At 37.5% G+C, this 24607-nt stretch overlaps 1 protein-coding gene across 2 annotated transcripts in view; it reads left to right on the plus strand.

Annotated features, from left to right (window-relative positions):
* AASS (aminoadipate-semialdehyde synthase) overlaps window positions 1–24607 on the plus strand; it is a 54219-nt gene that overhangs the window by 27089 nt on the left and 2523 nt on the right. For both annotated transcript variants that reach the window (XM_016213369.2, XM_016213370.2), the window contains 10 exons: window positions 1155–1276; window positions 1456–1582; window positions 9420–9530; window positions 9623–9731; window positions 10545–10685; window positions 16413–16580; window positions 20047–20142; window positions 21821–21936; window positions 22924–23012; window positions 23557–23733. In XM_016213369.2, coding sequence (XP_016068855.2) covers window positions 1155–1276; window positions 1456–1582; window positions 9420–9530; window positions 9623–9731; window positions 10545–10685; window positions 16413–16580; window positions 20047–20142; window positions 21821–21936; window positions 22924–23012; window positions 23557–23733 — 1256 coding nt within the window. The remainder of the gene's footprint in view (window positions 1–1154; window positions 1277–1455; window positions 1583–9419; window positions 9531–9622; window positions 9732–10544; window positions 10686–16412; window positions 16581–20046; window positions 20143–21820; window positions 21937–22923; window positions 23013–23556; window positions 23734–24607) is intronic.

Genomic DNA, 24607 nt, shown 5'->3' on the forward strand with positions numbered 1-24607 from the left:
ATTAACTTGGAGTGTTTGGGGGTGCTGATGAGATAGACTATATTAGAATCTAGGTGTGTTTTAAAAAATGTGTTTTGAACACTATATTTAGACATCAAAATATGTTTAATTATATAAACTGTAGAAAGTGTTATTAGGAAGAATATACAATAACCAAATAATAGTGATTCTTTCTGGGAGTTGGTGTGAGTTAGGGGTGGAAGTTAAAGGAGAACTTACCTCATCAGTAGTGCAAGTCTTGGAGGTGATAAGGGAAAGGGACATTTTATATTTATAGTTATTTTTATTCACTTATAATTAGTGAAATAGTTCAAGTTTGAGACATATTTTGGGCTAAAAGGTCCAAACAACAGAGCCTGGTGCTTAAGTCCCTGGCACCAGCCTTTTCCATTGTTTTACATTGCTATCTGAGAATTTGATTCAGACGGCCTTTAAGAGGTACCTGTTACATTTAATACAAAAATAAATTGAGCATTCATGTGTTTACAGAGATGCATAAGATTTAATCACTGCTTTGGAGCTCATAGTTTGTTGGAAAGATGAAGAGTTATCTGTCAGGAAGGTACAAATTCTTAACAGAACAAACTTCAATAATTAAATTCCTGCCGGTAACTTGTCTTGGGTTTCTATATTTGACCCCTGACATTTGTGATTTCAAAGTTATGGTTTCAACTGTTCTCAGTTGATCCTAAAGATAAACAACCAAACAAATTTCTAATATGGATAATAATAGTCTCCTCAGATTGTTGTCTCAGATTGTTGTGGGGAGTAAATAAGGTTTCTAAGATCAAGCTTCTAGCACGATTTTGAATCATGTCCCCTGGAAAGACAAAAAAGGGAGACCAAGTCACTCAGTCATGAGTAAGACAATCAATGGTCCAGCATCTGCACCTCTCTAGTCAAATTCATGAAAGCTGATGAACATACACCTCAGAGATGTCAGGGTCTGTTGTCCATTTTACAAAATTAAAAATAATTAATGAAAATGTTGGTATAGGGAACTCCTGTTGAGGTTCTTTTTATGAATAATGTGGGAAAAAGTATTGCTTCGAAGTGTTAAGTTTTAGTTTGGTTTGTTGCCAGCAAGATTCTGTTATTTAATTTTTGTTGTTAAATGATTCTCCCTACCCTGCCTTTTCATTTATTTTTTATAGGGAACGTGCCCAGTTACTTTCAATGGCCACCAAGAAAAAGGTCTTGGTCCTTGGAACTGGTTATGTCTCTGAGCCTGTGTTGGAATATCTGTCAAGAGATAAGAATATAGAGATAACAGTAGGTAAATAAGCCTTAATTTTTGAAGAAGAAGAAGAAAAAAAACTAATTTCATAGCAGGTTTACCCTGTGAATTTTAAATTTTTCTAAACTTTGAAAATTATTTTGGAGATGTTAAAATGTGTTTGCTCTCTGACTAATAGAAGGAAATCTAAAATTTGGGATTCTTTATTCTTGAACTAGGCTCTGACCTAAAGAATCAAATTGAACAATTAGGTAAGAAATATCATATTAATCCTGTTATCATGGACATTAGTAAACAGGAACAGAAGTTGGCCTCCTTGGTGGCAACACAGGATCTTGTCATCAGGTTAGTATTTAGCAAGAAATGATTGCTGTGTATTTTGTTGGTATGTTGTTATTTTTCTTTCCTTAATATTTCTTCTCTCCCCTCCCCTCGCCTCCCCTCCCCTCTCCCTGTTCCCTCCCCGCTTTTCTAGTACATTTTTTACTTGATTTGTGCATGGAGAAAAGTGCACAAATCATAAGTGTATAGTTCAATGAATTTTTACAAAGTGAACATACCATGTAACCATCATTCACATCCAGAAACAGAACACGTACCCCAGAATCCCTCCTTGTGCTCCCTGTTATTAGCCACATCCCCCAAGGGTAAGCGCTACCCCGGCTTCTAACACATAGATTAGTTTTTGCTAGTTTTCAACTTTGAACAATTAGAATTATTCAGTATGTACTCATTTTTGGCTGCCTTCTTTCATTCAAGATTGTGATTTTGAGAGCTGTCTGTGTTGTCTGTGATTGTAGTTTATTCATTCTCATTGCTGTGTAATGTTCCATGTGTGAATGTACCATTATTATACATTTGACAGTTGATAGATGTTTAGGTTTGTCTGGAATTTGTCTGTTATAAATTGTGCTGCTATGAACATTTTATTATTTGTCTTTTTATTACCATATATACACATTTCTGTTTGATATGTACCTAAAAGTGGAATTGCTGGGTCATGAGGTGTTCATGTCTCTTATATTTTGTTAGCTATTTTATCCTTTGGATTTATAAAGCTTAAATGAAATTGTGTAAATTATTTAACTTTATAACCATTTTAACTCTTACAATAGAAACAGATCTTGAAAAACAGTGTTTATTACTACCAAAAAAAAAAAAAAAAAAAAATCAGCTCTAACTTCTAGTTATAGAGCTATATGGGTTCACTTAATAATTAAACTTGATTTAGAAATAACAAAGTGATTAGAATAATAATTTATGCTTAGAATATAATGGAGGAAAGAAAGTTTTACCTACTCATTCATAGTTAGATCAATTCATAGTTAGATAAGATTGAAATTATATTTTTACAGGAAGTTAGATTAGATTCAAATGGTATCTTTGGAGGAAGTTCTGTGATATCCTACTTAAAAAAAAAAACAGACTTGGGAAACAGATACAATGACAGGTAATTCTAAGTGGGAACGTTTGCGTTATCTCTAGATCTATTTAAACATAAGCTCATTTTGGGCACTTAAATGTTATTCAATTTATACAAATTTAAGTACATTTATTTTTATTCAGCAAAAATTTACTGATGGACAATAGACCTTTTTAGTCAATAATATGATTATGAACCTGAATGTAACATTGTTTTTTTGATAAAAAATAACTTTATAAAATACATTTGGAACTAACTCAGAAGCAAAATATAACAAAATAATAAATAAAGATAATAATCTATTAGTAAGTCCAAATTTTAAAATTTAGCAAACTGGTGGCCTTTCATAAGAGTTAGCATTAGCAAAATCTGTTTTATATTTAATTTTTCTTGGTTGAATTTCCTTGCTGAATAGTGATAATGTTGAATATGGTTATCCTGTAATGTTCCTTAAATGATTTATTTTTTAAGTTGGATAAAGAATGTTTTGATGTAAGCACAGTGATAGGGACTACCAAAATAAAAGGAGGGATATGTTTCACAAAAATTATATAATATAGCAAATCCTGGTTTGAATTTTTCAATTTTAGTTTTTGATGATTTAATGTTAATTGAGTTTGTTAAGTTACTTTGAAAGTTATATTTGTATTTTGTGTATGTTTTTACAAGCATCATTTCCAAGTATTTGGATTAATTGGATGGGAGTCAACTCAAATAATTCAAGAGTTGTGGCCCCTTGGCTGGCTCCTATATCACATACACAATGAGTTATAAACTCTAATCCCTTTGTCTAAAAAAAGCCCCACCAATCAAAGTCAAATCATTCTAGTTCACAGTATTTTAGGTTAGTGCACTTAATGGCAAATTAAAAAAATATTAGATCTAGGTAACACTTTCAGTAGGCAAGTTTTCAATGATTGGAAGGTGACAAAAAATCTCTACTTCACCTTTACAAGGATGTCATTCTACACTTTCTTTTAATACTTTTTCAACAAAGAGTTTTGCAAGTATTTTGTTCATTGGCTTTAAAATGGTTTCTATATTTAGCAATAATTCTATTATTTAAATTTATTTATTTATAGAGAATTTATTAAAGAAGTTTGAAAATTTAATAATTTTTGTCAGTATTCAAAATGACTAAAAGATAAACATTAATGAAGTATTCTTAATCTTCTAAAAATATACTACAATACAAAATTTAATGGGTTTCACCTAAATTTAATTTTCTTGTGATTAAATAGCTGGTGCACATCTCAGTCAAAATAAAAATACTGAACATGACAGGTGCAATACCAATGCAGCTATTAATTTATCCATGTTAAATTTCTTTTTTTTAATTGAATTAATTGGGGTGACATTGGTTCATAAAACCATACAGGTTTCAAGTATATCACTCAACACGTCATCTGCACACTGCATCATGCACCCATTGTCCCAAGCAAAATCTTCTGTCACCATCCTCCCCACCTTTACCCACCTCCAGCTACCTCCCACCCCTCTTTCCCTCTGGCTGTCACCAAGTGTTGCCTGTATCTATGTGTGATATATATATGGCTTTTTTGTTGCTTAATCCTTTTACTGTCTTTCATCCAGCCCTCCCACACCCTCCCCTCTGACAGCTATCAGTCTGTTACATATACATCCTCTGTTTCTATTTTGTTCATCAGTTTATTTTGTTCATTAGATTTCACATATAAGTGAGGTCATATAATATTTGTCTTTCTCTGACTGGTTTATTTCACTTAGTGTTATAATCTCCAGGTCCATCCATGCTGTCATAAAACGTAAGATTTCTTTTTTTCTTATGTCTCAGTAGTACTCCACTGTGCAAATGTACCAAAGCTATTTTATCCACTTGTATACTGATGGGCATGTGGGCTGTTTCAGATGTTGGCTATTGTACATAACGCTGCAATGAACATAGGGGTGCATATATTCTTTCTGATTGGTATTTTGGGATTCTTAGGATATATTCCCAGAAGTGGGATTGCTGAGTCAAGAGCAGACCCATTTTTATTATTTTGAGGAAACTCCACACTGTTTGCCACAGTGGCTGCACCAGTCTGCATTCCCACCTGCAGTGCACTAGGGTTCCCCTTTCTCCACACCCTCGCCAGCGCTTGTTTGTTGATTTATTGATGGTAGTCATCCTGATAGGCCTAAGATGATATTTCATTGTGGTTTTAATTTGCATCTTTCTAATGATTAGTGACATTGAGCATTTTTTCATGTTTATTGGCCATCCGTATATCTTCTTTGGAGAAGTGTGTATTCAGGCCTTTTGCCCATTTTTTAATTGGGTTGTCTTCTTACTGTTGAGTAGTATAAGATTTCATATATTTTGAAGATTAACCCCTTATCAGATGTATCATTGGCAAATATATTCTCTCAATCAGTGTGTTGTCTTTTTATTTTGTTTCTTTTGTTGTGCAGTAGCTCTTTAGGTTGATGTAGTCCCATTTGTTAATTTTTCTCTTTGTTTTCCTTGCCCAAGGAGATACATTGGCAAAAATATTGCTACAAGTAATGTCTTCTATGATTTTTATGGTTTTGCAACTTACAGTTAAGCCTTTAATCCATTTTGAGTTTATTCTTGTGTAGGGTGTAGGTGGTCTAGTTTCATTTTTTTTTTTGCATGCATTGGTCCAGTTTTCCCAATACTGTTTATTGAAGAGACTGTCTTTACCCTCATTGTATTTTCTTGCCTTTTTAATCAAATATTGATATACCATAAAGGCGTGGGTTTATTTCTGGGATCTCTATTCTGTTTTATTGATCTGTATGCCTATTATTGTACCAATTCCATGCTGTTTTGATTACTATGGCCTTGTAGTACAGTTAGATATCAGATAGTGTGATACCTCCAACTTTGTTCTTTCTCAAGATGAATGCTGAGGCTATTTGGCCTCTTTTTTGGTTTCATATAAATTTTTGGAATATTTGTCCTAGATCTGTGAAATATGCCATTGATATCTTAATAAGAATTGCATTGAATCTAAATTGCTTTGGCTAGTATTAATATTTCATTGATGTTAATTCTTCCAACTTATGAACATGATATATGCTTCTACTTATTTGTATCATCCTCAGTTTTTTTTCTTCAATGTCTTATAATTTTTTGAGTGTGGGTCTTTTACCTTTTTGGTTAAATTTATTCCTAGGTACCTTATTTTTTGTTGTTGTTACAATAGTAAATGGGATTGTTTCCTTAATTTCTCTTTCAGGTAGTTCATTATTGGTGTACAAAAGTGGCACTAATTTCTGAATATTAATTTTGTGCCTTGCTACTTTGCCAAATTCATTTATTAGATCTAGTCGTTTTTCATGGAGTGTTTTGGGTTTTCTAAATACAATATTAGGTCATCTGTGCATAATGACAGTTTTATTTCCTCCTTTACAATTTGGATGCCATTTATTTCTTCTTTTTGCCTGATTGCTTTGGCTATTATTTCCAGTACTATGTTGAACAAGAGTGGTGAAAGTGGATATTCCTGTCCTGTTCTTGATCTTAAGAGAATTGCTTTTAGTTTTTGCCCATTGAGTGAGATGTTGGCTGTAGGTTTGTTATATATGGCCTTTATTATGTTGAGGTATGATCCCTCTGTTCCCACTTTGCTGAGAGTTTTTATCATAAATTGGTGCTGCATTTAATCAAATGCTTTTTCTGCATCTATTGATTGATCATGTGATTTTTATCCTTCATTTTGTTTATTGATGTATGACATTTATTGATTTTCAAATATACCAACTTGCATCTCTGGAATAAATCCCACTTGATCATGATATATGATATTTTTAATGTATTGCTAAATTCTGGTTTGCTAATATTTTGTTAAGGATTTTGGCATCTATTTTCATTGGAAGTATTGGCTTATAATTTTTTTCTTTGTAGTGTCTTTCTCTGGTTTTGGAATTAGAGTAATACTGGCCTTGTAAAAAGAGTTTGGGCCCTAGCCGGTTTGGCTCACTGGGTAGAGTGTTTGCCTGCGGACTGAAGGGTCCCAGGCTCCATTCTGGCCAAGGGCATGTACCTTGGTTGCAGGCTTGATCCCTGGCCCTGGTTGGGGTGCATGCGGGAGGCAACCAGTCAGTGTGTCTCTGTCACATTGATGTTTCTCTGTCACTCTCTCCCTTCCACTCTCTCTGAAAAGCGATGGAAAAAATATCCTCCAGTGAGGATTTAAAAAAAACAACAAAAAACTTGGAAGCCTTCTCTCCTCTTGAACTTTTTGGAATAGTTTGTGAACTATAAATGTTAGTTCTTCTTTGAATGTTTGATAAAATGCACCTGTGAAATCATCTTGTCCAGGACTTATGTTTGCTGGGAGTTTATTTTATTTATTTTTATTTATTTATTATTTATTTATTTATTTATTTATTTATTTATTTATTTATTTATTTATTTATTTATTTATATTTCTGCTTCAATTTCATTAGTTGTAATTGGTTTATTCCACCCAGGTTGTCCAATTCGTTGACGTATAGTTGTTCACAGTATTTTTTTGCAATCCGTTGTATTTTTGTGGTGCCCGTTGTTTCTTCTCCTCTTTTATTTATGATTTTATATATTTGGGTCCTCTCTCTTTTTTTCTTGATGAGCCTGGTTAGAGGTTCATCAATCTTGTTTATCTTTTCAAAGAACCAGCTCTTGGTTTCATTGATCTTTTATAATGCTTTTTTAGTCTCTATGTCATTTATTTCTACTCTAATCTTTATTATTTCTTTCCTTCTACTTACTCTGGGGTTTGTTTGTTGTTATTTTTCTAGTTCTTTCAGGTATAGCATTAGATTGTTTGATTTTTTTGTTTTCTTGCTTTTTGAGGTAGGCCTGTAATGCTGTGAACTTCCCACTCAGGACTGCTTTTGCTGTGTCCCATTGATTTTGGTTTGTTGTGTGTTCATTTTCATTTGTTTCCAAGTAACTTTTGATTTCTTTCTTGATCTCATCATTAATCCATTTATTATTTAATAATGTGTTATTTAGCTTCCATGTGTTTGAATGTTTTTCAGGGTTTTTTTCATTGTAATTGATTTCTAGTTTCATACCATTGTGGTTAGAGAAGATGCTTGATATGATTTTAGTCTTCTTGAATTTTTTAAGACATTTTGTGTCCTAACATGTGGTTTATCTTTGAGAAAGTTCCATGTGCACTTGAGAAGAATGTATATTCTGCTGCTTTGAGATAAAATGTTCTGTAAATATCAATAAATCTATCCAATCCAGTGTGTCATTTAAGGTCACTTTTGCCTTGTTGATTTTTTGTCTGGAAGACCTATCCATTTATATCAATGGGATGTTAAAATCCCCTACTACCACTGTATTGCTGCCCATCTCTCATTTTATGTTCACCAAGAATTTCTTTATGTATTTAGGTGCTATAGCCTATTTTGGGTGCATATATGTTTTCAAGGGTTATATCCTCTTGTTGGATCAATTCCTTTAGTATTATGTAGTGATATTCTTTGTCTTGTTATAGCCTTTGTTTTGAATTTTATTTTATCTGATATAAGTATTCCTATCCCAGCTTTTTTATATTATTTGCATTTGCATGAAATATTTTTTCCATCCCTTTACTTTCACTAATAATTCTTTTAGATTAAAAAAGCCAGGACATAGTGATCAAGGGCTTTCTTATTGATACTCGCAAAATATGTACACAATTTTGTTCTACATCATAATGAATCTATTTAACAATACTTATTCTATTGACCTGAGAAGGAGTAAGAGCCTAAGAGATTTTGTTTTATGTGAAAAAGAAAATCTCAAGTATGCAGGATGACTTTGACATATACAGAGATATAGTGTGAATGTGTTTATAAGTTTGTATTTATATTTTCATGGTTACTATGTAGACTGCTTTATCAAATAGGCAATAAGCTAGTAGAACTTAAATATTAAGTGTTTGACAGTATATTTTATTATTTCTTGGATAGAATATGAATATACTCATTTATAGAAATTCATTTTTTGTAATTGTGTATTCCCAACACCAAATTAAAACACCAAAACCAGAATTTTAAAAAACCCACTTAAAGTTGAGTTTAAATACATCTCCATTTTTCACACAGCATGTAGACTTTTAGCCATTGTGATGGCTTTACACCAGTCAATACTATTAAAACCTATCTTCCACCTTGGCCCTTCATAGTCTTTACTCTTTACTGTTACACATAGGCTACTTACGCTAACTTTCACCCCTTTCTGAGAGTCACTTGAGAAATGTGGAGGTGTCTTTAGTAGGGGACTCAAGACAGAAAAACATAGAAATATAAGGATGGATGGAATAAATTCCACTAATTGTTATATATATATAAAAAAAAAAGCTGGATGAATGAAGAGGAAGGAAATCTGGCTTTGGGGAAATCTAGGAAAGCTTCTTGGAGGATATAACTGTTCAGACATTTCTTTAAAGAGGATATGGTCTAGGCAGGGGTGGGAGAATGGAGGGAGCATTTCATGTGGAAGGCACAGTGAGAATAAACTAATGTGAAGTCTGGGAGTTGAGAGTTACAATTGTTTATTTGGCTCCCTCATATGGTTTATTAAGGAGATCAAGGGAGAAAAATGGTAAAGTTAAGTGAAGGTTGTATTGTGGAAAGTTTTAAATGTGATAATAGGACTCCCTCAAGCAGTCATTGAATATCTCTGATAGAACAGATTAATCAAAGTGATGTCTCAGCTTTAGTGCAGTTCAAGGTACACTAGAAGGTAAGGTTGGACAAGAAAGTTCCTGAGTAGCTCCTCCCTCTGTTTCCAAGCTTGTTGCCGTATGTATTGCATCCTCTTGTGGCCAAGGCGTGCATCGCAAGCAAAGTTAACATGATCACGGCCAGCTACATCACACCAGCACTAAAGGAATTGGAAAAGAGGTAAGTTTCAGTCATTTTCAAGAAAGTAGCTCCATGGTATTATTTTTACTTTATATACAACTTTTTCTTCCTTCTCTTTTTACCTGTTGTAGTGTGGAAGATGCTGGCATCACAGTCATAGGTGAATTGGGATTGGACCCTGGTCTTGATCACATGCTGGCAATGGAAACAATAGATAAAGCCAAAGAAGTGGGAGCCACGGTGAGTCCCATATACACCCAAAGGTTCATTTAAGAAAGGTCCAGGTTTCTGTGTTCAAAAATAATCTTTCTATAATTTTGATTAAAGGTGTTGCTATATTCTAACTCATACTTTGACCAGAAATTTCAAGTAAAATTCTGTAATGGCAGAAATATCTGCCTGGTAAAGTAATGTCCAAGTCCAAGCAATCAATTTTTTAGAGAAATAGATGCTACTGTAATATTTTGGCTTAATAAAAGATTTTAGACTGACTTGCAGATTCTATAATAAGGTTTGACTTTTAAAAGTGGGAAAAATTCTTTACAATATTATCTATCTGTTGGTACATGAAGTATCTTTTATACATGAGAAAGAACTATTGACATTAAATGTGATGAATCAGATAAAATGTTTTAGGTGTCATGTGTATAATATATATAATCAAAGATAGATTAAATGAATTATAATTACATATTCTGTTTTATATTGATTAGTATATTTTAAGTTGCATATTATAATGCACATAATCAAAGTATAGTCAATCATACAATTTAATACAAAAGTCAGGAGGAACTGACCAAGCAGAATTGAATTAATTGTTAGATTTTTAACTAAACTAAATGTTAGTCACAATCTCTAGAGGGTTTTTAAAAAGTAAGTGTGCATAAAATATGACTATGACTTAATCAAATAGTATTTGCCTTTAGGGGTGTATTTTGGAAAGCCTTAGTAACTTTAAGAAAGAAAAACTATAGCAAGTCTACCTCATGCATATCATTATGCTCCCTAACCTATTGTTAATTCTTCCTAATTTATTGATTTTTTATTTTACAGATTGAATCTTATATTTCCTACTGTGGTGGGCTTCCAGCCCCTGAACATTCAGACAATCCTTTGAGGTACAAGTTTAGCTGGAGCCCAGTGGGAGTTTTGATGAACATAATGCAGCCTGCCACCTACCTGCTCAATGGAAAGGTGAAGGGTTTTCATCAAAGCTTTAGCTACAAACCTGCAGTAACTGCCTGAGAAAGTCCAGACTCTTTCTCCCTGATACTGAGGGCCTTTGATACCGGCTCTGCTGCTAATGCTCCATCCTGCCCTCCTTCGGCGTTTCCCAGTGTGTATCTTCTGTTCCATTTAGTCTCCTCATTGTTCCCAGCATGGCCTATGCTCATTCTTTCTTCTTGCAAGTTGTTTTTACATTTGGAAAACTCACTTCTCAACTTCTCTGCATGTGTAAATGCTGGTCATCTTGTGACTTATTTCAGCATGGCAAACAATTACTGAGTCCCTACTGTGTGCTCGCCATGGGAAAAGACTCCAGAGGTTTTCACAATGAATGAAGTTCCTGATCTCAGAGAACTCATAGCTGTAATGGGGGTTGCTCTTGGAATGGAGGGTTTGATGGGTCAGGGAAAGAACCAAATTTTCCTCCAGTTGCTGTGTACCAGAATGTAAGTGCTCTCTGAGTTTAGTATTATTTTCATCATTTTATAATAAGGAAACTATGGCTTAAAGGGAATGTTAAGATCATTCAGCTGGAATTCAAAACTTTAACTCCAGAGCATTTTCTTTCCCCTCATGGCAGGCAAGACAGACACTGGAATGATAGCTATAATCCAGGGAGAGCCGTTCTGAAGTATGCCGAAGTACCACATGGTGGATTTGAACTTGGTGAGGGGGTGGGGAGAAAAAAATTAGTGGAGAAAAGATGTGCTTGGTCTTGAAAGATAAGAAGCTGCCAGCCAGGCCTGGTTGCTGCCACTCATGACTGTGTTAAGCAGCAATTTCATTTGATTCTTACAACAAGTTATCAGGTTTATAGGTAGAAAACAGGCATAGAACCTTAGCTGACAGCTATAATTAAAGAGATTGCAAATGGCACAGCCAGGATCCAAGTCACATCGGGCTACCTTCATAGTTGATCCTCTTAGCCTAAGGAAAGACTCATATTTGGGGAAAAATGTGACTAGATGGCTCCTTTTACATGTTGTGACCCAGGTGCCTCCCTCCCCTCCCCTCATCCTGACCTGCAAGGAGCGATGACCTATGTGATCAGATGTGTGTCTTAAAAAGGTTACTCTGGCAGCAGTATTACAAATTCTCAGAGTGTCTGTGAATTTAAGTATATTTATGTACAAAGGAGGAAAGTGAAATAATTTCTTTACAAACGAGGTGAATGTTGTTACAAGTCTTTGGCTCACAGCCCTGCTGCACATTGGAATCACAGAGCAGTTTACAAACTCCTCATGTTCCCAGAGCTTCTGATTCACCTGGGTTTGGGGATCATTAGAGACTCCCAAAGTGATTCTAATGTGCAGATGAATTTGAGAAGAACCAATTTAGTGACCAGAGGACCACAGTTGCACTTAAGAATCTACTAAACAAACAGGGCACTTAAATCTGATGCTGGAAAGATACACTCTCATGTTTCAGGATATGCGAGTGTATCTCAGGGCCCCTGAGTTCTGGTCCAAGTGGCGGCATCGCTCACAATGTCACCGAAGGCCAGGCAATTGTAAAGGTCCCCTGGAACTTTGTCTGTATCCTGGTATGTAAGGTGAGCACCAGTGCTCCATCTAGTTCTTCAAGTCTGTGAATCATGAGGGTTTGGGCAAAGCACTCAGTCTGACATTCTACCAAGGACAAATCTTTTTTCTGCCATAGCTTATCTCCTGATGCCCCTTTCACCGCTGCAGTCCTGGAAAAGAGACTGGCTTAACATGTGAATGCAGGAAAAATTTTTGTTTCATTTGGGCAAAATGCTTATTTTCAGGAGGCCATATAAGTGATAAAGATGATAACAATGAAAGGGTCAGCAGAGTGCAACACAAAGAACAAAGGGTTTGATGTCAGTTGTCCTGGCTTTGTGCTCTGGCTTGGCTGGGGGGAAGTAGAGCAATCATTACACCTCTCTGAGCTTTGGGCTCCCTGTTGGAAGATAAACATAATACCCATCTTGCAGGGTTCCTGACCTAGGGCTCATTGAGGTCACATCGATTACAATCTGCTTAACAGCAGATTGTGAGGCATGTCATAAGTTCCTAGCAAATATTGGTGTCCTAACGAAATTGGAGGTAAAAGCTCAGGGAAAGCAAGAGGTTATTTTCAGGCAGCAGAAGTGGTATTAGTTGAATTTGAAGTTTTTCCCTTTCGCCCTGAACTCCTTTTGTAAAAAAGTGCTTTTTGCATTGCCCTGCCTCTGTGGAGGACACCAAGAGAAAACATGATGCTTTTCTTTGCTAAAATGATACTTTTTTCAAGGTCCCACTCAAGTTTCCTCTTGTGGATGCATCTTTCCCTGACCACTCCAGCCCTTATTCAGTATTCTTTTGTCTGGACTCCCACACTCTGTCCGTGTCTAAGAATTTTTCGGGTGCTGTATTATTCACTCAGTAATTCAAGTGCATCAGTCTGTCTCTCAGCCCAGAAGCCTCTCTTGTGTTCTTGTCCCTCCAATCCCGCCGTGACCGTGGAGCAGGCCTTACGTAATTCACAGAATCATAAAGGGAGAGGCAGGGACCTCTGGCTTCTGCTTAAAGTTAAAGCCTTAAACTTTTCTGGTGACTTAGGCAGTGGCCTATGAATTAGGACATGCCTCATCGTCCTACATCCTTGCAGTAATTTCTAGCCACTGGTACAGTTTCTAGCTTCTAACTTCTAATCATATTTCTTCTTATGACAACTGATTTCCTTCCACATCCCTGGAGACAGTGATTATACATTTTTTTAGTTCTGTTCCCTCCGTGGGTGGTGGGACACTTTCCTATAATGGTGGCACCTGGGAATGACATGACAGAGCTTCACCATCAGCTCCATCAGCCTCCTCTCCCAGCTTCCCCCAGCTAAACAAATACTCCGAGTCAGGACCATGCTTGCTCTTCAGATACAGCTTTGAGATAGGTTTTCTAACCCTCATGTCTGCCTGCAAGTCAAGTTTACCTTGATGGCTGCGCCCAGTCCCTCCTAGGTAGGAAACTCTATTTCTGTAAATGTCGTCATAAAGTATTAGTGAAATAAAACAAATGTGTTTTGTTTGTTTGTTTTTTTTAAAAGAGCTGTCACTGCTCTCCATTGCCTGCGACCATGCTTTATGCAATTTTCAGGCAAAGAACTGGCACAGTCTGGAATGCTATACCTTTTCAATCAGTACCCCTCTTAAGATAATGATCCAGAAATAAGCACAATTAAGGGTATAGATATAGTGTAGGAGAAAGAACATGGACATTAGAGTCAGGTAAACCTGGGTTCAGTTGTGCCTCTGGGTGACCTGGCCTCAGTTTTCACATCTGAAAAATGAGTTATTGCTTGAGTAATGTCTGTAAGGGACCTGGCTCACAGTGGGTCCTGAGTAAATGATTGTCTGTATATTTCCTGTGGTATATTTCTTGTTAGTTTAATAGTCGAGCTTATTATTGATTCTCATTGGTTGGGAGACGTGTGTGTGTGTAAAAGAGTTGCGCTTAGAGCAGCCTGCAGCAGTGGTGAGTAATGAGCCACTGTTTCCTGCTGGGAGTGGGTCTTGCCTGTGAGCATTGTTGAGTCAGAAAAAAAAGCCTGTTCTCTGCCAAATAGATAAATCATTCTTTGTCTTCATTCAAGTCATTAATAAAATATTAAACAAGACAGAGCTTATTAATGAGTCTTATAATGTGCCAGTAGAAATACAACTCCCAGTTGATATCAAATGATAATGATTACCCAGTAATTTTTGGGACAAGGTGCTTCAGCATCTGTCAATCTCTAAAGGAATCATTGTCATTCAGCTTACATTTTCATGTTTTCTTCACAGGGACCTCATAGTAGACTTATGAACCCCCTGCTTTTTTTTTCTGATTAGTAAGTTGCTGCAGTATAGTAGTCTTTATTGAATTTCTCTTTAAAATTTTTTTCTAACTTTCAAAAAAGTAAAACAGATTTAGAATTACCTTAGGTTCTAGAAATGAGATGGGTGCAGAGAACCTGAAGATTAACAATTGCTTTCCTAATAAATTTTTCTATTAAAATTTAGAATCCTGATAGAATAAATTTGTTTTAAAGAAATAGTGCAGAAATGGTCTCTCTGTAAAAGGTTACTGTGCAGTCCAGAGGAGTTTTATAGGGAAATGAAATAAGCATTCCTTACTTCTTTTAGATTCTCACTCTAGGAGTTTTAGATGGTGCTTAGCGGTCTGCAAAGTAAGCCTTTTAAATGGAGAGATGCCACAAAGCCTGACTCTATAGTCAGCAGAGCACATTTCCTTCTGGGCTTCAGCTATAGAGACATACGTTTCCATTTTGTCTCTCATACCAAGACACATGCAGAACCTATCTACACATAAACTCTAGGAATCATTAAGTTTAGCCGGAGACTCCTTTGGGTAAATTCGCCACAATCCACCTGAAGGTACATTGACGGCTCCCTCATGCAGGGTTGTTATTTGCAGCTTTACACGTGATCAGAAATTGTTTCCCATGGTGCAAACAGGACAAAATCCAGTTCCACCAGCAGCCATACCACTTCCCCGGGAATTTCAGCCCTTATTTTATCATTCCAGGATGTTTTCTGTTATCTCAAGGATGATCATAAACCTCACCAGCTGGAAGATAAACATTCCTTTAATCAAAATTAAAGGAATAAAAAAAAAGCTTCACTCCATTTTGAGTGTGTGCTGGGGGGAGGCGTGTGGATACTAGGACTACTGAGAAATTAAAAGAGCTTGGGCATCGGTGATTTAACTTCTCACCAGCAGTAGGATTGGGGTTAGCACTTTTTAAGTTTCACTATATATTTATTTGGTTGTCTTCCTTGTGAGGGGACATCTCCCCCGCTCCTTGTTCCCAACATACACTGTAGGTTGACTATTCTAGGCTGTGAGCTCCTATAATTGCTTGGCACTTGGTAGACATTCAGGAAATGTTTGTTCAATGAGTGAAGGAGTGAACAGAGACAGGAACTGTATCTTATCTATCATTCTTATTCCCTCCGCAATGAGTGGGATCTGGGCCCGCAGTAGGTGCTCAGTTAAGTGCTAGCCATGTGAATGGAATGTACAAGGCAGGTGCCCAATGTGGATTCGGAACGGGGATGGGGGTAAAGAAAAAGATCAGTGAGAGCACTACCCTTGCTCTTTGAGACTAGGAGCCACTTAAATGAATATCAGCTGTTTTTAGCTTATTTTTTGTTTAAAAACAAAACTCCACAGGACATAATTCAGTGCCATCTAATCCGGGAGCATGAAAAAATAGAGAAAAGTTCTCAGTTAAAAAACTGAATGCTTAAGTTGTATTTTCAAGTTTGAAAGAAGAGGAGAAGGGGGTTGGGGGTGAATTGGGTATAGGAGATCAAATACATGTTGTGGGATAAAACTAGACTTTTACTGGTGAGCATGCAACAGGAGACACAAATATCAAACTATAATGTTGTAAATCTGAAATTTATGTTATTAACCAATTGTTACTTGAATAAATTTAATAAAAAAATAAAAAAATAAAATAAAGCTTGGGAGCCTAATGGCCTCGTGAATGATCATATTAATGAAACAGCCTGAATATGGAATGTAGATTATAGTAGCTTCAGTAACATTTTTTCAAAAGAATTCTCTATTGTTTTCTTTTAAAACTTTGATTTCTTTAGTATGCAAATAACAACAGATAGAACCAAGGGCACCCAGTGTTGTAACCCACTGTTGTAACCTAGTGTGCCTTTTCAATGTTCCTCAGGTTGTGAACGTGGCAGGGGGCGTCTCCTTTCTTGATGCGGTTACCCCCATGGATTACTACCCTGGGTTGAATTTGGAAGGCTATCCTAACAGAGACAGCACAAAATATGCTGACATTTATGGCATTTCGTCCGCTCACACTTTGTTGCGGGGGACACTGAGATATAAGGTAAGCAGCTATCTTTCAGATGAAATGTGTTACCTATTTTGTTGTAAGTGATGTGTACACTTCATTTCTATTATTAATCAAAATAATTAAGATGATAGGCCAGGCTGGAGTCTGTTTCCTCAGGGTTCTTGATGGGGACACATTAAGAGGCAATTCAAAATGGCTTGAGCAAAAAGGGAACTTAGAGTCATGAGCAGTGGGGGGCAGGTGAGGACTAGCTTCAGGTGTAATGAGTTTTGGGGAGTCAGGTGACCTCACTGAGACTTGGTTTCCCTTCACATCTCAGTTCTTCCATCAGGTATTGGCTGCATTCCCAGGCTCCCATGGCAGCTGATGGTGGTAGCATCCCCAGCCTCTTAGGTTCAAATCCAGTGAGAATGCAAAGTGCATCTTCTTATAGCTAAGCATGTAATTTTTGTTTCATTAGCCCCTGAGGCCAGTGGGATAAAATGTGCCAATCAGCTTTGCCTTCTGTTTTATGTCCCTAAAGCTGAAGATGTAGTCTGCATCCTTTCCCTGAAGTGAAATATTTTTCCAAAAAGGAAGTGTAGATTCTAGAAGCATAATTACACATGTCCACCACACACTTATTAATCACAAAAGAGTAGTTACAAGTATGACCAGATTAAGACAATTTTAGTGAAATAGTTTCCTAGGGCTCTTATAACAAGTTACTACTAACTGGGATGCTTAAAACAACAGAAATTTATTTTCTCACCATTGAAGCGGTCAGAAGTCTGAAATCAAAGTGTGAGCAGGGCTGGTACCTTCTGAAGGCTTTGAGGAAAAAACTGCCCCATGCCTGTGAGGCTTTCCATGCCATGTTATTTAAAATCACAATTCCGTGATCCAGGACGTCTCCTATCCCCTTTCCTGTGTGAGGTGGGTGCCAGGAATTAGTGAACACTGGTGGCTTTATGCATGGAAAAGGCATCCCTGAGAAAGTTACTGTGAGAGCAGAGGTTATTTCCACGGTACTGGCACAGCAAGCCTGGCTTCTGGTTTGAGTAATTTCTCCTTCAACTCCTGTTCATTTTTAAAGAGAAGACAACCACTACATTTCTTAATCTTTAGAGCTTCTGTTGTATTTGCTGGTATTTAGCATTTACTCTCATTGTGGTTAGTTATATTTTATGTGTATTTTTCTTGTCTGCTGAAACAGATTTTAAGCCCCTGGAGGGAAGATCCTGTACTGTCTTGAATGCGATGTCCTTACCATGCTAAGGGGCTGTAGGAGCCGTGGGTGCTCCACCTGCCTTTAGGCATCACAGGAATTTTAGTCTGAATGGAAGCCAGCCCAGCCCTGGCTCTGGCACATTTCTTGATTCTGTTTTCTTCATTTTTTCACCCTAAGAATAAAAGTAGTAACTTTTTTGGTGGGAGGCCCAGGAATTAGGATTTTCTGTTAGCTTTAGGTATAATCTCTTGCCAAATGTGTAGACCCAGAAACAGAGGATTTTAAGAGATTTAAGAATTAAACCAAGCTCTCAAGTGTATGGCTGAGAACCACTCGAAAGAACCCTGGAGGATGGAAGATGTCAGTGTCCACAGCCATGAGGGCCACCGTCCTGGGCAAGTCAGCAATGCTTCTGTGTAACCTGATTATTCTTTTTGGTATTAGAGATGAACCACTATCATCCAAGTGTGACAGGGACAACTTGGGTACTCTTGGTACCTGCCCATTACTGCTTGTCCTTGCAGACTCAGTTTGATATCACCTTCTCATGGGATCTTAACTCCTTCTCCGTGACCTCCCTTCCCACATCTATGTGAGGCCCCCTCCTCTGAGCCCTCATAGCTCTGTGTTTACCTCTGTCATGGCACCTATAATATTTTAATGCAGGGTAGTCAAAAGTGGTCATGTAGCTTTGCTCCCTATATACAGACTTATTTTGTTTGACTTACTTGACTTTTCTACTGGATTTCAGCTTCTTCATGGGTGAGGACTGCATTTATCATCTCTGAGGCCTCAGCCCCTAGTACGAGTCTGACACATGGTAGCAATTTGCTAAATGCTTACTGATGAATAAATACATACAATAAATTCATTTCTAGAGGTCATCATAAAATATATTTCTGAGATTAAGAAATATCTCAGAAATGTCTCAGTAGTTGAGATGTTGAGTGAAGGTATCTCTGGCACTTACCAGATTCTAGAAGCAAGCTGGGGGGATTGCTTTTTTGTTTCTTCTGTTTGAAATATATTTGCATTGGATAAGATCAAATGAATGTGAATCCTTTAATTAGTATCCTTTGAACAGTTTGAATAATACAACCTCTCTGAAATGTGAAAATTACTAGTTGGCCACATATTAAACGGTGAACTATCTGATGGCTACAGAAACTTTTAAACGTTTAAACTTATTGCTTCCTAAAATAATTTTACAGCCTTCTTTCCTTCCTCCTCCTGCCGCCTCTCCTCCTCTGCTTTTTCCCTCTCTCTCCGTCTCAGTCTCTGTAACTGCAGCAGATACAAAGCTCCTTATTTTGCACCCCCAGAGTTGCTCACAGGAGAACATACCCTTATGATCTTCCATCACTTCATCATCATTCAGAACCTATTCACCCAGTCATTTGTTCTCTTTCAGCTTGCCGGAATGACAAATAATGGGTGAGGACATGGACACACACACACGTTCTATACTTACAGCTCAGCAGCTGAATAGAGAATTACAATTTGTGTCTAATGGCATAATTGAGATAAATACAAAATGCTACAGAGAAGAAGGGGGTGCTCATTCACCTACAGGGCTCAGTGGGTGTGCTGAGCTGGGTCCAAGGGGAGGAGAGTAAACATGTCTTTGATGAAGGAGGGAGGTCCCACATTCCAGGCACAGAGGCCCAGGTCTCCGGAGGAGCACAACATGTTTGGGGAATGGTGAGTGGTGAGATGACAGTTAGTGAGTCAGGCTGGAGGGGCATATTGGGATGGGTTTTATGTAATATGCCAAGGACTTCAGACTTGTCCTGTACACATGAGGAGTTTTCATCAGAGTTACGACATTTTAGACAAATCTTTCTGATCTACCTTTTCCCCCTGCATCAGAATAGTGGCTCTTAATCATTAGAATGGATTATCTGCTCTGGAGGGGTATTCTTAAAAGCTCCTTCTTCCCTTATAAGAAAGAGCAACTGTTCTATTGAATACTGTTTGCTGAACTGAAAGCATGTGACGCAAAAGGTAATTTGCCATTTATGCTACCAGAGAATACCACTTGGTGAACCCAGAAATAGAAATAAAGACCCAAGTTTCTCAAGGTCTCTTATGTAAACCAGTGGAATTGTTGTGACACTATTGATTTTGTTTGAACCTGAAGGAGGTTGCATCCACATGAGCAATGCAAATGACTCTTTCAGCCTGTTTCCTAAACAAGTTGTAAAGGTAGATCCCTCTTTCCAAAAAAAGTTAAAAAAAAAATTTTGGAAGAGAAAATTTTCATATACTGCTTAATAATTCTCATTACAGGGATATGCCAAAGCCTTGAATGGATTTGTGAAATTGGGTCTTATAAACAGAGATGCATTTCCTGCCCTTCGACCTGAGGCCAAGCCTCTCACCTGGGTGAGTGATTCCAGAATTATATGTTGTCTGCTGTTCGGCAGAAATGCTCACTGACATGGTCAGATTTGAACTTGGTTTGGACCAGCTAAAGAACCCACTCTGTGGCTTACACGCAGGAAGACAAACCCTAGCCCCAAAGTCCCCTTTTCCTTCACTGCTGTGGGAAGATGGAAAGAGCTTGGAGGATGACTCCCTGATCCTATTTCCTCAGCAACTTTTACCACTTGATGGCTCCCTCATTCCCAGGAAGAGATGGACTTGTTTTCTGCACTGGGCTCTGGGCTTTGCCACTGGTCTACGTGGTGACCCAGTGAGAGGAGTTAAGTTTGGGCCTCCTGAAACTGACAATACAGGAGGGCTGCTGGTGGTATCACAGAACTGGATTCCTAACCTGTGAATCCCATCAGTTCTTTCACTTGGCCATTTGTAACCAAGTGTTACTTGAGTTTTCAGTTCCTGAGTTCATCCGATATCTGTGTTGTATGAAAATCCTAGAGGTGCCCTGGCCTGTGTGGCTCAGTTGGTTGGGTATTGTCCCGTGCCCTGAAAGGTTGCAGGTCCGATTCCCTGACAGGGCACATGCCCAGATGCCTGGGTTGTGGGCTCGATCCCCTGTAGGGGTCGTGCAGGAAGGAGTTGATCTATGTTTCTCTCTCCCTCTCTCTTCTTCTTTCTAAAAATTAATTTTAAAAAATCTTAAAAAAAAAAGTGTTGGAAGGGACTTTAGAGACTTGGAATTAAATGTAAAATAGAGCTTCCACTATCTGCTACACATTAACTTGTTACTAGCTGGTCATCTGACTTAATGTGCCCATATTCCAGTAGAAATGACAGAACTTTATCACAGAGAGAAAAGAATCAATATTGCTAAACCTAAAAAGTCTCCCCAAAGAAACTGGTATTCTTGCTACTCAATTGCTTTTCAATTCAGTTATTTTGTATCTTGGTAGCTACAGTTCAGAATAAGGATAGGCAACCCCCCCTTTTTTGGTAAAATACCAGATTAAAAATATATGTGATGTTTGTCAGACTACTCAATTCTGCCATAGATAATAGATCAACAAATAAGCAAGTTTTAATAAAACTTTTTATTTGCAGAGCCAGGTGGTGAGCCAAATTTGACCTGTGAGCCAGTTTGGTTTTCCTTAATTGAAGGCATAACTTTTCCCTTGGGAGCCTGAAAAAAGTCTTGCTTAGAAAGCTGAAAAAGCTATGGCCCCTGTTTAAGTTTTCTTCCTTTGAGATTTTATTATCTGCAATATCTTTTTCATCTCTGGAACCTACAAAATAACTCTGGTTGCTACTAGCAACCACAGCAGTAAGCCCCTTCCACTTCATCCTGGCCAAAAAGGACTGCTGGAGGGTGAGAGGTAATGGGTGAAAAAGTGATGGAGAGGATATGCAAAGACAGGAAATGTGATGTTAATATGATACCATCTGTTTAGTACTGATTTAATGTTATGGCCCATTTTTATTGCTAAAATATCATTCTGGGATACCATGCATGCATTTATTGATGTGTGGGTGTGCAGACATGTGCATGAAAATGTATGTGCTACAATTTACAATTTCTAATTTAATTCAAGGTGCATTTGAGGCCCAATGTCTTAATAAAATACTTTCTCAACTTATTTATTTTATTAGGGACTTAGAATTTTATTTTTATTTTTCTAACCAGAAAGAGCTCCTTTGTGATCTAGTTGGGATTTCACCCGCCTCCAAGGACGATGTGCTTAAGGAAGCTGTCTTGAAGAAACTAGGAGGAGACAAAACCCAGCTGGAGGCTGCTGAACGGTAGGCACCCACAAGTCAGTGTAGGAAAAACTGTTGGATAGATGATTACTTAGCCCTTTTTCATCAAAGAAATGTCAAAATAAAACCAAACATTTTACATTGTCTTTGGTTAATTTGCTGCTCTAGTGTTGGCCTGTTTTAGAGAGGTTATCATATACCATGTTCAGGTGGGGATGAAATGTAGATTAGGAGAGAAATGCAATGGAAATTATGCTTGGGAAATACTTGAGCCTTTACTACTCAGTTCCCAAGACAGGTGTGATTTTTTTTCTCCTGCAGGAGAATCACCCAGTCTTTTCCCAACTTTTTTTTTTTTTTTTTTTAATTTTTAAATTTTATTTTTGCTTAAAATATTACAGATGTCCCTTTTTCTCCCCAATGACCCGTTCTACCCCACCCCATCTCCCTCCCCAACCCCTCTCCCTACCGTTGTCTGTGTCCTTGGGTTGTGCATATATGCATATAAATTCTTTGGTCACTCTCTCCCCCTCCACCCACCCGCCGTCCTCCATCCCTCTGACATTCGTCAGTCTGATCTATGTTTCCGTGTCATTGAATCTATTCTGTTCATCAGTTTATTAAGTTCTTTAAATTCCACGTATAAGTGAGATCATGTGATGTTTGCCTTTCTCTGCCTTGCTTATTTTAAAACATTCATTGACACTGCTGTGGCACATTTGCTGTCATCCTTAATGTGGGAATACTAACCTGCAAGATAATCTCATAAAAAGCTTTGCAACAGTAAGGATGTCCAGTGTGTCAGTTCTGCTCCAGAGAGAGCTGCCTGGGAGAGCCTGCGGATGATTGTAAAAGTTATAACATTACTATTGTTATTATTATTTTACAATTCTTGAGAGTCCTATAACTTGAACTGTCATTTCGTAATTGTCCTCTTTAAGATTAAATCCAAGGAGCACTGTCTTCTGCTTCCCAAGTGAGGATATGTGCAAGGCTCGTACTAATGTAGCCATCTCTTGTGCTTCTCAGGTTGGGCTTACTTGGGGATGAACAAGTCCCTCAGGCAGAGTCTGTTGTGGATGCACTTTCTAAGCATTTGGTCATGAAACTTTCCTATGGTAAGTCATTGGATATTAGCTGAACATCTCAGAAGAAGAACATAAGATGTACATAGTCAGTACAACTAGCAAATTATAATTGGACATCTGGAGCCAAGCAGTAGGAGTGGGAAAGTATGATATGAGGGAAAGAGCACTTGACTATTTTTCCAGAGGGAAAAATGAGAGAACTATTAAGTAAGAATGAACTTGGGTAATATGGAAAAGGAAAATATTATTAGCTTTACTTTTAATTTTTAGCTCATTTGGAAAAGCTGAAGAAGGATTTTTGAGAAAAAAGTGGATGGCCTCTACAGCAGTGCCCTCATATCTGTAGCCAGGCTGCAGTGATAGCAACCTGGGTAGAAGAATGTCATTCTAGTTATAAGTTCCTTGAGTTTTCCAATGGGTCTTTGGGCTGCAAAGCTGTATAGATAATTGTCTAAGAACCATATACAATGGGAGGGAAACTTGTAAGAGCAGAAGGGCAGCAGCAGGAGAGGAAATACAGTATCGGAGTTGTAATGATAGTGGCATTTTACAATGTCTGTTTATTTACTTTAAGGTCCTGGAGAGAAAGATATGATTGTGATGAGAGACAGCTTTGGAATCAGGCATCCTTCTGGACATTTAGAAAATAAAACGATTGACCTTGTGGTTTATGGAGACATCAATGGCTTTTCAGCCATGGCTAAAACTGTGGGGTTTCCCACCGCTATGGCGGCCAAGATGTTGCTTGATGGTAAGTTCTTGTTTCCTTATCATCTCCAAGTCATTCAGTGCCTGGACATCAAGTAACTGTTGTTGAGTATGACACTGCATTCACTAAAAGTAAGCTATCTCATAAAATACAGGTGCTGGCTGACTGGGAAATGACTCTGGGGAGTAAAATATATGGGCTTTGAGTTAGACCTGCTTCCTGTCTCGGCTCAGTCACGGGATGGCTGGGTGATGAGGTGCCAGTTACTCAGCATCTCTGAGCCACGGCTCCCTTATCTTTAAACAGGGGATTGTCATCTCCAGTTCATAGAGTTGTTGGGATGCTAAAGTGAAGTAATACATAAAGCTCCTACCACATAGAGGGGTCTCCAGGCAATGTTAACACCCTTTGTTTTCTTGTTTTTTTACATTTTGGGGGTGGTAACACTGAAAAAGCAAAGGGTATTCACTTCCAGATCTTCCAGCATAGTGGCTATGTTTTATTTTATTTTGTTTTGTTTTTTTGCTGGAAGGCACTCCCTGTTTTGGGACTAAGTTCTATTAATCTTCATGTCTCAGTATATTATCAGTACTCAATAAATATTTTGAACATAATGAATTCCAATTTCAACTCTCTATTCTTCCCTTAAGATCACGTATATGTTCAAGTAAGCACTGTCTCTGAGTACAATACCCCATGCTTGTGAAAGTGTGAGGAGACTAGAAAACATCAAAGCATATCAATGTCAAATAATGAGAAAACCTATCTACAATAGCATATCAGCTAATATCACATTAAACCATGAACTTAGTTATTGAGGAACCAGAGTGATGAAGTGATGGAGGGTGAGGTCATAATGGCCTTTAAGGAACGTGTCAGACTTACTGTTTCAGCAATCCCAACAGATACCTGTGCC

Source organism: Miniopterus natalensis, chromosome 10 (assembly GCF_054644295.1).
Source record: "Miniopterus natalensis isolate mMinNat1 chromosome 10, mMinNat1.hap1, whole genome shotgun sequence".
NCBI classification, from domain to species: domain Eukaryota; kingdom Metazoa; phylum Chordata; class Mammalia; order Chiroptera; family Miniopteridae; genus Miniopterus; species Miniopterus natalensis.